This window comes from Melanotaenia boesemani, chromosome 19 (genome assembly GCF_017639745.1).
Source record: "Melanotaenia boesemani isolate fMelBoe1 chromosome 19, fMelBoe1.pri, whole genome shotgun sequence".
In the NCBI taxonomy this organism is placed as follows: domain Eukaryota; kingdom Metazoa; phylum Chordata; class Actinopteri; order Atheriniformes; family Melanotaeniidae; genus Melanotaenia; species Melanotaenia boesemani.
The window spans coordinates 5,920,839-5,937,909 of NC_055700.1; the positions used below are offsets into that span (position 1 = coordinate 5,920,839).

Sequence of the window (17,071 nt, forward strand, 5' to 3'; positions counted from 1 at the left end):
TCCTCCCCCATCCTGAATGAAAACCATCACTGCAACAGTTTTTATGGTGTGGATGAGGCTGTGGAGGAGATGCAGACAGTTTGGGGTGAGGTGAGTCTATTATCTGTTTTGGAGGCAGGAAGGAGGGCTGTGGGGGGGTTCTTCCCAGACTCACTGGAGCCCTGTTGTAACAGCCTCATTGAGACTGAATGGGACGTCTTAATTACTCCAGTTGTGAAAACTGAAGGAGGGGAAAGAGGGAGGGGAGGATACATGCTTTGATCTTCAGGTTGAAATGAGCTGGGATGTCTGCTATAAAACAGCCAGTTTGTTGATGCATTCACAACTTTCCAAGTTCCAGAACAGACCAGTGGATGCTTGAGAAAAACCTTGTTCTGACCTTCATCAAGGCCTTTAAAGATCTTTTAAAATTCAATCGAAATACAAGGATTTTGTACTTCTTGGTTTCCTCTGGGACAAAACCACAGAACTGAGCAGCCATGAGAGGACATTTCTCCATTGAGTGGATGGCACAGAGCAGCCAGCCAGCAGGACCAGAGAGCTCCATCTCTGTTTCTGGACCTGCAGCCTGTGGGACACATTCAGAGAGTCTGCCAGGTTTTTACTGCAAGATAAAGTCTGAAAGTTTACCTGAAGAGGAGCAGCAAGAGAGCAGGAGTCAACGCCTCGCTGTGTTCAGTCAGAATTCTCTCCAGCACCAAACATCTCCCAGTAAGAAAGGTAAGAATTTAACTTTGTGTACAGAGATTATTCTGCTTACAAGAAGTTTGCTCCATAACTATGGGAAACATTTAGTATCAATAAGATTTCCCAGCATCGTTTCAACATGTGTAATACGTGTGCCAGAGATGTTAATATTATAAACTAGTGTAAATGCTTCCTGTAATTTTTTATTTTAAAGTTTTAGGAGCAATTTTCATAGTAACTAAGTATTTCTAAGATAGTCTATTTAAGATAATTCCTTATGAAGTTTTTCTGTTTTCTTGTTTCTTTATTAATGCAATTTTTAATCACAAAATCTCTCTTTATAGTATTATTTTATTTAAATACTTAAAATAAATGAATCTCTAAGAACTTAGATTAAACCCTCACTTAATCAAAGCATAGAAACATCTGAATTCTTCCACCAGTAGTCATCTTTTCCCTTTCCTGTTTCTAGTGACTGAAGTGGGTTTCAGTAGTGGGACCGAGGAGGAGACCTCTGGGTACGAGAGTGAAGGCAGTCGGTCTCTGTCTCCCTCCACCCACGTAGACTGTACCCCCACGTCACCACCATCACCCCCTGTGGGCAGGAGGCCTCGGACAGCCTTCACAGCAGAGCAGATCAACAGCCTGGAGAAGGCGTTCAAGAGAAACGCTTACCTGGGAACACAAGACAAAGCGGAGCTCTGCAAGAAGCTCAACTTGTCTGACAAACAGGTAACAATCCTCGTTTTGCTAACAGCACATTAGGTCAGCGTGTCAGTGGCCCACTGGTGGACAAAAAGCTTAGAATCAGGATTAATCCTCATGTTTTGTTTAATTTAGTTGTTTCATTGAGGTCTACAGATTTAAGTTTAAAATAATTTTTATAATTCAAACTTTTCTTTGTTTTTCCACTAAATGTATTCATTTCCATATAAGCAACTTGAGGTTTTCATTTGTTTTTTCATCATTTATCTAATATTCCACAGTGAAAACCTTTTTCTTAACAAATTTCCACTTTTCTTCCTCTCAGATCAGAAACTGGTTCCAGAACAGGCGGATGAAGCTGAAGCGGACGGTTCAGGACGCCCTGGCTCATGCCTGCCAGGCCAACGTTGCTTCTCAATTCATGCATTACACTGAGCTGCAGGCCTACAGGCCAAGTCCATACCCCAGATACCACTCAGCAGCAGTAGCACCAGAGGCTCCGGCTCCTGCCTCCTATGTCCACCCTCACAGCTTGCAATATAGCTCCTCTCTGCCCAGTACCTCCACTCTGCCCCTGGACTCTTTCTACCAGTACAACAGCCTCCCAAGTGTCATGGTGCCTGCGGCTACATCTCACCTCAGGGCATCCTACCCAACCTACTCTCAATATTACTGATGAGTCACGGCGTGAAGACAGTCTTCTATACCGTAAACTCTGCTGTGATATTTTGTCCAACTGAAACAATCTGAAATATTTGATGTTTTTCAGGAGTAAACAACTCATCTCATCATAACAGGATTAATGCTGGAACAAACAAGACTTGAACCTGAATCATGAATCAGACAGGGTGGTGTGCAATAATGTGATTTGTGTTTGTATCTTTGCTTATGTATAGTATGGATATATTTAAATTTGAATCAGTGGGTGTTTTTTTGTATTTCTGTAGAGTTTTGATGTTATTTGATGAAGGAAAAAAGAAATAAATAAAAACAAAAAAACCTTATAAGATGAAGCATTGTCATTTTTAAACTGGGTGTAAAATATCAGTAGTTGCATGAAGTATGTGCACTTATTGAATATTCTGAGTGACGGTGATATTAGAGTTAAAAGTTTGGTGTCTTGTAATGCAGTATTTATTAACAGAGACACAGAACTTCCTCAACTATAAACTGGTGGCATGCAAAAGTAATAGTTCAACAAAGATCTCAAAAATAACAAAATGAGAAGACTAGAAAATATAAATAATGACAAATCAACATCATTCCAACCCCATTTAACTGGAGATGTTGCTGATAACAAATCAAATGAAGAAACATTTAATTGTTTTGGTGTTGAAGAGAAGTAGGAATTGTTCTATGTTCAGATAACTCATATTCTTAAGATTCTGTTATAAATCATGAATGGTACATCCTCTGGGCAAACAACTAGGAATCCAGCTTTTTATATGCGTTCTGAAGCATCTGTACCAAGACACATCGGTGGTGAAAGCACCATTAATGTTGAATCATGGGCAGATTTTTTATCTTAGTCAGAAAATATCTTGTTTATATTTCAGCAACACAAACCACAGATTGAAAAGGTATGGTTCTGTAAAAAGAGTTCAGAAACTAAACTGACCTGTCTACAGTTTATGCTTGAAACATTTTTAATATTAATTTTACTTCTTGTTCAGTTTGGTTTATTATTTTCATATTTCATTTAATGAAATTTCACTACATAACAATGACTGGAGAAAAAAAAAGAAAAGACAAAAGCATCATTCACTGATGCCTTGCAATGTAGATAAGACTTTGAAAAGGGTTTAACGCATAACAGGATTGTTGAAAGGAAATATGCATAAAGAGCTCAATAGAAAACACTAATAATTTTGTAGTTTGATTTCTAAATGAATCCATGAGTTCTTAAAAATAGCAGAAACATTTTTCAGTGTTTCTACAATCAAAATCCTCACTGTGCATATTATTAACATCTTTTTACGACTTGAAAGTTCCCAAACCTCCTTTAAAAATATTTCTTGTTTATCGTTACAGTACACAACAACATACAGGCCACATCAGGCTTGCATGTTGCGAGGAAGAGATCTATTCAACCTACAACCTTGACCAGAGGGATTATACTGCCATCTGTGGGCAGACTCGAGTAATGCAACAACAATGTACAAACGCAAATAACGCTGCTGGGATAAGTCACCTGTAACAGGGCCGATTCCTGCTTCCCTTCCTGTACCAGTGAGTGAGTACTATTTGGATTTGGTTAGCTTAATATACCAGAAATAAGTCAACCAATTGTCTCCTTCTATTAAACAAGTCCCTTCATACTTTTAATATTTTTTACTGTTTGCCTCATTATAGCAGTAATGGTCTAACAATCTCGAAGTACTTTACTTCACAAATTCAAGTTAAATAATTTTTAAATAGTTTTTCAGCATATTATGTCACACGAAAAATAAGATTTCACAACTAGGATTAAAAAAGTTTCACAAGAATAACGTAAACAGAATCTGAGTCTGAGCCAATGGCTACAGAGAAATGACCTCAATGGGCGTGATTAAGTAAAACAAATGGCCAATAGGAACACCGTAACCGTGTAAACTTTTGTAAGTGGCAAGTATTTTAGCCAATCAAAACGCTCCCCGAAGGGCACCCACAGTGAGCTTGGAGTGAGGACGCGCGGCGTTGGCTGCACGCAGGAGAGGGGGGCAGAAGCCGAATGGTGGAGCTGAAGATGGCGGATGGTGACAGCGGGAGTGAGCGCGGTGGAAGTAGCGGGGGAGGAGGCGGCTTCCAGCACTTCCAAAGGGACCAGGAGACCCAGGAGCTCGCGTCCAAGCGCCTGGACATACAGAACAAGCGCTTCTACCTGGATGTTAAGCAGAACAGCAAGGGCAGGTTCATCAAAATCGCTGAGGTTGGGGCCGGGGGCTCCAAAAGTCGTTTGACCCTCTCGCTGTCAGTGGCGGCGGAGTTCCGTGACTACCTCGGAGATTTTATCGAGCACTACGCCCAGCTGGGGCCTAGCAGTCCGGAGCAGATAGCCCAAGCCACCGCGGGTGAGGACGGTGGGCCCAGGAGAGCTCTCAAGAGCGAGTTTCTCGTCCGGGAAAACCGCAAGTACTACCTGGACTTGAAGGAGAACCAACGGGGGAGGTTCCTGCGGATCCGGCAGACCGTAAACCGCGGACCTGGGTTTGGAGTCGGGGGCCCAGTTGGCGGTATGCTGTCCGGCCAGACCATAGCTCTTCCGGCGCAGGGGTTAATAGAGTTTAGAGACGCCCTTGCTAAGCTTATAGATGATTACGGGGGTGACGACGAGGAGTTAACGGGGGCAACGGCTGCCGGGGGATACGGTGAGCTCCCCGAGGGCACCTCCATCATGGTGGACTCCAAGCGGTTCTTTTTCGACGTCGGGTCCAACAAATATGGAGTGTTCCTGCGCGTGAGCGAAGTGAAGCCCAGCTACAGGAACTCTATCACCATCCCGTTTAAAGCCTGGAGCAAATTCGGAGGGGCTTTCTGCAGATACGCCGAGGAGATGAAGGAGATCCAGGAGCGGCAGAGGGATAAGATGTACGAGAGGAGAGATGAGTCCGAGGGGGACGACGTGGATGACGACTGATAAAAATAAAATGAAACGGCTGTTAGTCCAGCTACACGACAGATCTGCAACATAGGGGTATTTTACATAAAAGAAAAAAAGCAGAAATGACAGATGAAGTGCATGACAAATCGTGCTGTAATAGCATACTAAAGTATTGTGGCGTAAAAAGTACATGTGCAGGGAATTATTGGTGTATTATCCTAAAGTTTGTAGGGTTGAGGGTTGAAGTGGTTGTGTGAGTTTCTGAAAGTGAAATGTGTAGCTAAATGAGATGTCTCATTGGTTGAAGAAAAAAAGAGGAGTGAGTTATGCTTTATTGTTTAAACTAAAGTAAAGAGAGAACATACTAAAACCAGCAGATTGGTTTTTATAACTAGAAATGAAGCCAATGATTGCTTTCCGGTTTGTAACATAGTTTATATTTTAAGAGTGAGGACCTGTTAAAGAGGATTCCCTTGCTCAGTTTCAGGATGCATCCATCCTGTTCCAGTCCAGGTCTCTCTTCCTGAAGGGCAGTTTGCGGGATTTTTGCAAGTCAATCAGAGGAACCTGAGAGGATTGTATAGAGAGCTGCTGCCACTGTGTGGATGCTGTACACCAGATGGAGAGCTGTCAAACAAGCATGCAGCAGCTGCAGCATCTGCAGGCCATTAATAAAAAAGATTACCCAAAATGTCAGGGGGAAGTTACTGAGAGGATTATCTGTAAGCCCAAACAACAAGGGCCTCATAGAATGAATTAAAGCTTTGACTCCAGCAGTCAATTACAGTATGGATCAGCTGGGTTTTATGTTATACATACAATCTTAGCAAAGTATAATTCATCGTATATTCACTGCAAGGAAAAGCAGTCTGTTTTCACATCAGAGCATCCCTGGTGTTTGAGGACAGCTGCTTTAGACAAGTAGGTAGTGGACTTCACCTGGAACAATACAGATCTACGACTTTTTCTAAGTTTATTTGCTCCCACACACAAGGGTCCAAATATCAGGCAGTTGGTCAGAGAGCGCCACATCAGATGAAGCGAGGCGTTTTTCCATCAACCTCTCTGTGGTCATCAGAACTGGACAGAGGGGCGTCCAGTCTCGCTGCAGGTCGTTTTTTTTCAACATCTTCCAACACATGACGACCCTGGACAGAAACGCGTTGATGGATGTTTTCTTTGTTTGTTTTTTTTTTTTTCTTTTCCAAAAGAAATATATTGAAATGAAATTCTACTTATAGGAAAGATATTATCAAACAAACAAGCAGAAGATATTTTCAGATACTTATATAAAAAATGTATTGTCTAAAAGAATTTCCAGACTAAAAAATAAAGAAAGGTTAATTTCTTAAAACAAACTTGTGAGTCAAATTTCCAAATTATTTTTCATTTTGTTTTTCCCAGAGTGACAATATAACACTTCATTAATTAAAACAACTTTAAATTTAACACTCAGTGTTGTGATTGTATATTTTTAAAGCCCTGAACTGGTGCTTTATTTATGCTTCATGTTGCGGAATTTTTTGTCAATAACTGAATTATCGGCTTTCTGAGTACATCATGTCGGTTACTTAGCAACAGGCTCCACCCTGCAGCAGCCAAGACTTACACCTGCTGACTCGAAAGTAACCTGAATGGGGTGCATGGGTGATTTATTAATACCATACTGAATGCATAAAATGTTTTTAAAAATTTGAAAACGACCAAAGGAAACCTTCATATTGCCTCTTTAGTTGAACCCAAACCAAAGATTTACGAATGAAAAATGACACAAACAAAACAAAGAAAAGCAGCAAAGTTTTTCTTCTGTAAAGTAGATTTTTCCTCATCACGTGATACCGTCTTTTTTTCTGGACGTAGAAATTCATACTGGGAAGTAACCAGTACCAAGTGCAGCTGAGGATTATTGTGCTGTCAGTCTGAGGTCAACGGGAGGATTAACAACGGCGCACAGTAACTGCGAGGCTTCGGCTGCACAATTAATTTCTCCTTTACTCCACTTTCTTTTGTTTTGGTCATGAAATGTCAAACTCTTCCGTCGCTTGGCAAGCAAGAAAGCAAGGAAATCCTCACATTTATCTTTAAAAGATTACCACGTGAGCTCATTAAAACATGTAGCCTGATTTAAGTTTTTAAACTATCAGGTTGTGTTGCATTTCTAATATTTGGCTTTAATTTGGTTTTTAAAAGCCCATATGTGACATTTGAAGCCGTTTTTACTGTTTACATCCGGGCGACTCAAAACCGTTTTACTGCAGCACTGAAATGATCAAATCCAAAACACTAAATCATCTATTAAAGCAGCAAAAGACGCTGCTCTAAATGGTTGGCCTCTGATCATTCATGTCTTTATTTTAATGTCAGTCACTTGACAGGAAGATAAATATCTTTACATTACTAACTTAATGAAATATTTGCTGCTTCTTATGTCATATATGGAACTGAATTAAACATTTCTTATTATAATTTCTTTAAGATTTGGATATTTTTAATTATTTTATTAATAATGTTATTAATTTTGGATAACTTCTACAAAAATAAACGTTAAATCACTTTCTGTCTCCAGCCAGAGTGACTATATTCACCATGTATAGTAATAATAATAATAATAATAATAATAATAATAATAATAATAATTTTTATTTGTGGGTGCCTTTCGTAACACTCAAGGTCACCTTACAAGATAAAACAATAAAAACAAATCAATAAATACACTACAGTGTGTTGTTCTTTGTTTCTTTATGGGACACAATTGAAAACCAGTAGAAAAAACTAATAATAATAATAACAACAATAGTAATTTTAATAATAATTAAATTTTTAATTAAAAAAGTTCATTTGAAAATATTGATAAGTATAAAAATAGAAACCTAAAAAAATAAACATAAAAGTTTAAAAGCAGTGGTTTTAATTATACCACAATCACATTCATTATTAACTACTAGGCATTACATAATCTTAAATAAAAACAGTGATAACAATATTCACCATATAAAATCTATATATGCTTATAGAATACATTTTTGTCATGGAACTGTATAATAATAATAGTCGTATTAACAACAATAATGGTAGTAAAATTCCTGTTCTTTTCATTATTATCATCATTATTTCTGGCTCTAGGGTCTAAATTTGGTATTTTTTGCTGCTTTTCTTTGAATTATCCATCTGTGTGAACCTATTAGACAGTTAAAAAAGGACACTGTGTCTGAGAGGCTGGTTCCAGAATTAAGGCAAAGTGTCTGAAGTCACATTGTTATTCTGAGCAAAGAGGAGTGATTTCAGCTTCACATCATGACTGAAGCAAAGGTTTCCAGGAGGGCAGTACTTGGACCTCTGAGACACTCTGGTTAAAAGTCAGTTTTCCATGGGCGCATCAATACATTCAGCTTCATTAACTGGAAGGATTAAAAGGCAACTTCACCACAAATACAGAGAGAGTAAATAAATAATGCAAGATTCCAATCAATGATTATCCTGTCAGGAGGATTGAGACATAACAGAATTTTAGAGTGGATGATGGAAAAAAATAGTCTAACTTACTGATGAAACACATTCAGAAAACAGTAACAGAAGGAGATAACGATACTGCACTATAACACAGTGGAGTGTATCTAACTTTTCCCGCTGACCAAAGACAAGTCTGTCTTCAGAGAAATGCACCACACTCTGCTTCACGTCTGTATGGACCAGGATCCAAACTGCAGCTCCAATGAGAAATCAGTATTGTGGAGGAAATTATTACTACCAAATAAGCTTCGATGAACGAGTCTCACGTCAATCATCTGTTACATAGTTCTCAGCATGGCTATTAGTAATTATCAGCTGTCTGCATGTTGATCTCACACATGCTGACCTGGTTTTTACCCCGACTTAGTAAGAGTGAGACATCTTGACAACAGTCATATCTAAGCGCTCAGCTATTGTTCACATCATAAGGGGGGAGTATGAAAAGACTGCAGACACGTTTTATAAACTGTGTAGTCAGCACAGAAGCAGCAAGCACATACTTGGCCAAAAGCCCATCATAAAAGTTTTCAGTTCACTTCGTTTCACATTCTGACACAGGAAACGGATCTACTGCTGCATCTTGGCAAGGTGAGTACTGCACCTGTACACCAATACTTAACATGAACAGAAAAAATGTCATCTTGTGGTGCTGGTTTACCAATAAATAAGTCAGACCATGTAAGGAGGAGGGGATGGACACCCAGCTTCAATCATGAGGCTCATATCAAGTTAAAACATGACACTGTTGTTTTTAACATCCTTAAAAAATAGACTTCTGGTCTTAATGTTTACTCCTTTTGCTCTGCTTTAGTTCTACTACATTATATATTTGAAAGTACTTGGTTAATAATAGTAAAAATTAATCTGTAATGATCAGGCATTTGAAGTATTTGGCTTAGGCTAGACATTAAAGATACATGGTTAAAGTCAGGTATTATGTCAAAGGAATTCTTTTTTATTTCTTTAACTGTAGTAAAATCCCCCATAAGCCTCATTTGCTCTGATTGGTCAGTTCTGATGACCAGCCACCTGGATCAGACTGCTGTATAAGTCAATGCTGATAACATGAAAATGATTAGTTTGATTTATTAATATAATTTTGCTAATATGACCATCCATCCATCCATCCATCCATCCATCCATCCATCCATCCATCCATCCATCCATCTTCGTCCATTTAGGGTTGTGGGGAAGTTGGAGCCTAACCCGGCATTTGCTATTATTAGTTTTTGGGAAAAAGAAAAGTATTAAATTTCAAATAATTCAAGGTAGTATCATTTTTATATTTGATGTGAGACACCGGTTCTGTGCTGTTGAATAAATGGGTGAATTTGGACATTATTTACCTTGGCTGTTTCTGGCTATTTATATCTAAAGGAATTACATAAATCTCACATATAACCTGCTCATTTTTAGGAACTGAGGAATATATGCTTTCCAGTTGCTCTCCTCCCACATACATACTCACAGCAGCTGCTTCTAAAATTAATCACGACTGTTTTTCAGGCAGCAGCTTTGCACAAAAAGAGCTTGTTCGTGAATTAAAGCCAACACGAAGCTTTCTCGTCTCTCCGTGGACTTATCTGATGAGTGTATTGTGTGGAAATGTACAGCTAGACTCGCATGGCTGTGGTGGATGGGGGAGCTCACGGAAATTTGATTCCCTCCTCAACCTCCTCGTCCCCTCTTGGTGATTTGTTTGCCTGTTGTCTGAGCCAGTTTGCTGTTTCTCTGGGTAAATTTGGCAGCTGTTAGGCACCCATGTATGTGCACCAAGGGTGTGCTAGCCAGGCATGCTAGCTATGTATGAGGCCACTGCAGACTTCACATTCCTTGTCCAGGAGTCAGCTGTGCCATGAAGACCTCAAAGCCTGGGGCAGAGTCATACAAAAGTCTGATTGTGCTGAGGTCTGCTCACATGTGGCAAACACAGGAGCGTCCTGCTGCAACACACTCAGCTATGTGCTGACAGATACAGTATTGCATGTGTAGTTATAAGAAGCCTTGTGTTTTAGCAGCAAGAGGTCAGCTGCTTCAATTATCTAAGTGACCAACTAGTACCTTCCTTATTGTTTTCTTCCTACAAGCTCAGCACGTAATTAGTGACCAATAAATCTAAAGGCAATGAAATGATTATTCAAACATCTAAGTAACACAAGCCCAGTTTTTGAAGCCATATTAAGATTACCGACTGGGACCACCCGGCCAAGAGGTCAGGGTCAAAGTGTCAGGAAACACCTGGTCCAGAGCCGCTGTCTATGGTGAATTCAACTAAGTGTGTGAGGACGATGCAGGCCACACAAGCTGAACCAACTAAAACTAAATGCTTTGCAGAAAGATTTTTTTTTTTTATGTAAATGGTAATACATAAGCAGCTAGTCACTTACAAACTTTTAACTAAAGCAACTTACAAGTCAGGAATAACATTAAAGCCCCAGTACAAGAAACCCTGACGTGAGCATTAAGTATTAAATCTATTTAAAGAACCAAGTGCAAGCAAGAGAGTTAAAGTTCAAAGTGTGAGTGAGGCCTTAGAGAGCAGGATGATGAGTAGATGCACAACATCTAAAAAGACTCCAAAAATTCAGAGAAATATAGCTGACACAAAGAGAGAAAACAGAGGCAAAACCAAAGCAAAGCAATGTCAGAGACGTGATCCAAAAATCTTGTGAATTTAACCTCATACTCCTGTACCAGACTTATTGTGTGGAAGTTTGGGGGAGCACATACACAACAAATACAGAACCCATATGTATTATCCAGAAACGAGCAATAAGAATTGTATGCAATGCTCAGTACAGACAACCCACAAACCTACTCTTTGTTAATTTGAAAGTGCTCAAATTCACTGATCTAGTTGATTTTAAAATAGTACAATTCATGTATGTAGTAATTCATCAAAAAGTACCACAAAGTATCCAGGGGTTGTTTCAAATAAGGGAAAGTATATATGCACTACAAGGTACAAGCATGCTAAAAACATCTATGGTAAGAACAAAAACAAAATATCATTGTATTAAAACTAAAGGAATTAAGCTATGGAACACTTTAAGTTATTAAATGAAATTATGCCAAACCCTTATTAAACCTACAAGTATTTTGAAAAATCATATACTACATAAATATAGGACAGAAGCACTTTGATGTATATATATATATATATATATATATATAAAATATCATTAGAGTGTATGAATTTGCTGAATGACGGCTATTATGTAAAATATAAATGAATATTTCTGTTAAGTATTGTTAAGTAACTGATAAATCATTTACTGGTGTATTATGTTTTTAAAAAGGGGCAGGTATTGTAAGTTTTCTTCCTCCTGCTCCTTTTCAAACATGGCCGTGCCTTAAGATATGCTTTTGATTTGTTTTGTATATTTCTGTGTTGCTGGTGCATAGCCCCATGAGAAATAAACTGTTAAAACTAAAACTAATCTAACTGCTAAAATTCTGGTCTGTGTCCAGGACCACTCCCAGATTTCTGGCTTGGTTGTTAGTTTTATACTTTGTAATTTGAAGCTGAATACTGACTTTTAATCGACTTTGATCTTTAATCTGATCGATGCAGTTGATCAGAGTTTGAATAGGACTGTAGTATCCTGGTGAGGTGGTTATGTAGACTTATGTGTCATCAGCATAACTGTGGTAACATATTTTGTTGTTTTTCATAATGTGAGCGAGTGGCAGCATGTAGATGTTTAACAGCAGTGGCCCCAGGATGGAGGCTTGGGGAACTCCACAGGTTACTTTGGATCGCTCAGATTTATAGTTACCTATAGACACAAAGTAATCCTTGTCTTTTAAATAGAACTCAAACCAATTAATTGCAGTGTCAGAAAGTCCAACCCAGTTTTTCAGAAGGTCTAGTAAGATCTTCTAGTCGACCGTGTCAAATGCAGCACTGAGATCCAGAAGTACCAGGACTGAAATGTTTCCACTATCTGTGCTCAGGTGGATGTCATTAAGGACCTTAACTAGAGCATCTCAGTGCTGTGGTGTGGCAGAAAACCCAACTGGTAGACATCAGAACAGTTATTTAGTTTCAGGAAGTTGTGTAGCTGTTGAAAGACAGCTTTTTCTATAATCTTACTAAGAAAAGGGTGGTTTGATATCAGCCTGTAGCTGCTCATGAGTGACGAGTCCAGGTTTTTCTTTTCAGTAATGGCTTGATGACGGCTGTTTTTAGTGTCTGAGGGAAGACACCTGAAAACAGATGTGTTTACAAGGCCATGCATCCTGAAACATTCTTAAATGTAGATGGGATGATGAAGCTTTTGAGACAAAAATGGCTAAATTGCATGCTAGAAGTAGAGAGGTTAAATGGAGCAATAAAATTAGATGTCATTGTAAAAACCAGCAAGTCATCAAATAGTTTCCTTAATGTTATGACCCGACTCTGCTAGGGGAAGTGAGGTGTGACAAAGAGAACTGTGGACAGGTGTTGAAATGGAAGCTATTAGAATTTATTGTTACAAACTTTGATGATGAACAAACAAATGGTGGTAAGGTACAAGTGATGAGGTTAGCAAAGCTGCTTGAAGCAAGGAAAGCAATAAAACAGCTATAAATAAACTCAAAACCAGCCAGTACAAAAAGGAAAACCAAGAATAAGTTAACGAGTGAAACTAAAGACTGGTCTACTAATCTATAATACAAACCAAAAGTGAAGCAGCTTAAATAGCTATGCTTATAAAACACAAAATAGTATATACACAATTACAAACACAAAACTATCTAGACCAACACATTCAAACTTTAACTATACTAACTACAAATACAACAGAAAGAGAATCCAAAAGGGCTTTACTTATTACCAAACAAATTTTACCAGTCAGCAAACACAACAGAACACAAAGCCAAACAGTTTTAACACTGTTGGAAAAACACTAATCTTACTTAAATGACCACCAGCCAAAGCACATGGTCACAGTCACCAAAGTTCAGCAAGCCAAGGGCAGACTGTCTGCAAACAGTTGGCAACGGGAAGAAGAGTGAAGACGAGGTGAACTATAGAAATTGTGCAAGCTTTCAAAGAAAGGATATACGAGTGTTTTAGGGCGTGTTGAAACCAACTTCTTACCGGTCCATGACCACCGCCAAACGGTGTCTGAAACTGATGTTGGGAATGAACTCTGAAATTTGCACTAGTGGAGGAATTGACTTAACACCCATGGCGATGCAAATGCACATGGAGTATGAGGACAGCCACATATGACAACGTTTGAAACGGACGTTGCTATTTACATATGACGGAAGCATAAATGGGTCTTAACATTCTAACTGAGTCCTAGAGAGTCTGAGTCTTTTTTTACTGTTTCCCTGACCATTGCACGTCCTGACCTTGGGCTAAACTTGCTGGGAAGATTGGCAGCTGTCGTTAATAATTTCAACTTGTAAATAAACTTTCTCTCCATCGAATGATGGACTCCAGATAGTTTGGAAATGACGTTATGATCCTTCTCAGGTTGAGCAAAATTTATTTCTCTAAGCAAAAACAAGTTGGCTTCATTTACCAGCACTGAGGTGAGAGGCTGTGTCTTAATGAGAACAGACAGCGCAGTGTTGCAGCCGAAAAGAGCAAATTCTTCACTCTCTGCTGCTCTGACGTAAATTACATGTAAGAACATCATATAAAAAGTCTGCAGCACAGTATCAAGGGTGTGATTTCTGAAAATCTGCATTGAAAAGTGTTACGGCGTATTGACTCATTGTGAGTAACACAGGCATGTGGAGGAGTCGTTTTTACCTTCTGTTTTAGATCTTCCTGGTTCCTGCATTGTTATTTCCACCACAGAAACTTTCCTCAGAGGTGAGATCTGAGAGGAAGCTACATTAGTTATGCTCTGTTACCAATAACAGGCTGCAGTGGTTTAAAAGAAAAATATAAAACAGCAGGTGTTAAATAATTTATATCTTATCATCTTTGAATGTAATACTTTTTGTAAACAATGCTGTTAGAAATAGTATATTAGTAAATAATGCTGCTAAAAATATAAAAGGTTTCCAATAGACCATGCGACTGGTGATCAGTTTCAGTACATCCTGCTTCTAGATATCTGTGTTAGCCCTAGAAGTCCGGATTGAAGTACCCCTAGAAAATGAACAGACTTCCAAACTGGAAAACTCCATGTCCCCGATGACCTCCCATCATCACTTCCAACCCTCCCTCTCTCCCTGGCAGCGTAGCAGTAATGTGTGCATGCATGCACATGTCAATAGTGAGATTAATGCAGCCTATGAGCAATGTAATACCTCACCAGGCAGTGTGCCAAATCAAGCCATGATTATACCACATGCTCCTAGCAGTCCATTACTATCATGCAAGAGCCGGTCTCATCTAGCCACTATGACTTCTGTATTTCTGGGTCTCTGTGTCTTCTGCTGTAATGCAGTAGTAGATGAAGAGTATCAGGAACCTAAATAAAAAGAAAAGGATAAAACAAAAGAACTTAATACAGCTTCGTCCTGCAGCTTTCTTTTCTCATACATACAAACATGTTCACACTGTCCACAAACCTGCAGCAACTGATCATTAAGGTCACCTGGAAAAAATTACCTGTTATCTATCATCTATTCAGCCTGTTTACAACTAGTTATAAATTAACAGCTTTCATTTGAGTCACTTAAAGACTCAGTGGTGAAGTCCAATCTTTACGCTGTTTGAAACTCTCCTAACGCTCCACAGCGGTCATTGCTGTTAAGCAGGTAATGTATGGCGGCCTGAAGATTGTTTTTAGTATAGTTGTCTGCTGCAGCCAAAAAAAAAAGGCACAATATGACCATAAACCTTAAACTGAATCAAAACCAATCTGGTCTCTTAGGAGTGTGTAAAATAATCATTACCTTCCAACAGCCAAATACACAGTGGCGGTATGCGTTTTTATTTTTTAATTTGTACTTTTTTTTAAATTATTTTAAACTTACTTTTATCAAAATCTGGGGGTTGCTTTTGATCAGATCTTTCTCACTTTGTAAAGAATAGAAATGGTAAATGGTCTGTATTTATATAGTGCTTTTACCCAAAAGCGTATACAATATACATCACATTCACCCATTTACACACACATTCACACACTGATGGTGGAAGCTGCCATGCAAGGCGCTCAACCACCACCTATCAGGAGCAATTTGGGGTTTGGTGTCTTGCTCAGGGACACCTCGACATGAACTCAACAGGCTGAGGATCGAACCGGCAACCCTAAGGCTACAAGGTGACCACTCTACCCACTGAACCATGCCGGCAAAACAAAACATACAAACAAAATATACAATTGAGAGGCTAGACCTTTCATTTCTACAGGAAATAATCATCTTTGCTGTCATGTTTATCATCATTTTTTAAAGATGTAATTGTTTGTCTAATGCATATTGGAAGTTATACCTGCATTGCAGCAAACTTAAAGGTAAAAGCACACAGAAGTGCATCATGATGTATTAATCAGTATGTAACTAGGAATGGGCGATACCAAAATGTTTCCTGTCAATACAACACCTGTAGTTTATTGTACTTTTTCATCAATACCAATATTAATATTGAAACTTCTTGCCTCTTAAAGAAAAATCATGATTGTACAGTGTGCATTAATATCTTTATTGCAAGGGCAATATGGAATATAAATAAAACTCAACAACATAAATACTTCAAAGAAATTCTTTTAAAACAAATAAATTATACAGTAAATAAGACCAAAAACTTTTTTAAATGATAAAATAACTACAGATTAATATAAGATTATTCACATATTTATATGGAACATAAAATAAAAATTAATATGTGCAAGTAATATAATAAAACGATGTGTAATAACCTGCTTTAAACCAGTAAAATATCAAAACCAAACCTTCACTAAGAGCAGCAGCATCATGAAATCTGATAGGCTACCATAGTCATGTGACACAGAAGGAACACACTGTTGCTGGACTACGCATGCAATTTTGTCTAAAACTTTAAGTTAAAAAAAGAAAAAAAGGTGTCTTAATTGTTAAAAAAAAGTATTGAATCCTATATTTTGACTAGCTGATATTGAAGTATCAATACACCCATCCCAGTATGTAATGCATAGCAGTTAGCTTGGCATTGCATGTCCCAGATCCTCCCTGATTCTCTTAAACTAATAGCATTTTGACTCTGATCTCAACACTGCTAGCTGCAGGTGAATATCCCTTTAACCAATTAACATTCAAATTACATTTAGTGTCATCTCTATGTGTTAACTTTTTAGAGGACATAAGTATGTTTTGTTTTGGTTGAAAACCCATAATCCTTCACTCCATGTAGGATGAAAGCAAAATAGATGAGTTTGTACATGCCCGCTCAACCCAGTATGACCCAACACAAAGTGTGTGCACTTTCCTTTTCAGTCGGTTGCAGTGTGTGCTGCCTCAACAATTCCAATTCACACAAACAAATTAATCACTAATAAACATGAGGACAAAGTCTATAGTCTATTTGTAGTGTTTATTTGTATTCCAGCATGACATTGACATTTTCTCTTTTCTCCTGTCCCTGTTTTGAGGAGCAGTTAGCTTGGCCTGCCCATCCCTGTTTCTATGGTCTGGGAATGCTCTGACTGCTGCCTCCTC

The 17,071-nt window shown here is 38.5% G+C and overlaps 2 protein-coding genes across 2 annotated transcripts; both read left to right on the forward strand.

The window, feature by feature from the left end:
- The first annotated feature begins 479 nt into the window (after positions 1 to 479).
- Positions 480 to 2,109, forward strand: ved (ventrally expressed dharma/bozozok antagonist). Its single transcript, XM_041969141.1, has 3 exons — positions 480 to 711; positions 1,160 to 1,419; positions 1,718 to 2,109. The coding sequence occupies exons 1-3, from the start codon at positions 480 to 482 to the stop codon at positions 2,066 to 2,068; spliced, it is 843 nt and encodes a 280-aa protein (XP_041825075.1). The 3' UTR covers positions 2,069 to 2,109.
- A 1,962-nt stretch (positions 2,110 to 4,071) lies between these two features.
- On the forward strand, positions 4,072 to 6,421 carry purbb (purine-rich element binding protein Bb). The gene has a single exon (XM_041970301.1). It carries the CDS (start codon positions 4,103 to 4,105, stop codon positions 5,006 to 5,008), a length of 906 nt encoding a protein of 301 aa, XP_041826235.1. The 5' UTR covers positions 4,072 to 4,102; the 3' UTR covers positions 5,009 to 6,421.
- The last annotated feature ends 10,650 nt before the right edge of the window (positions 6,422 to 17,071 follow it).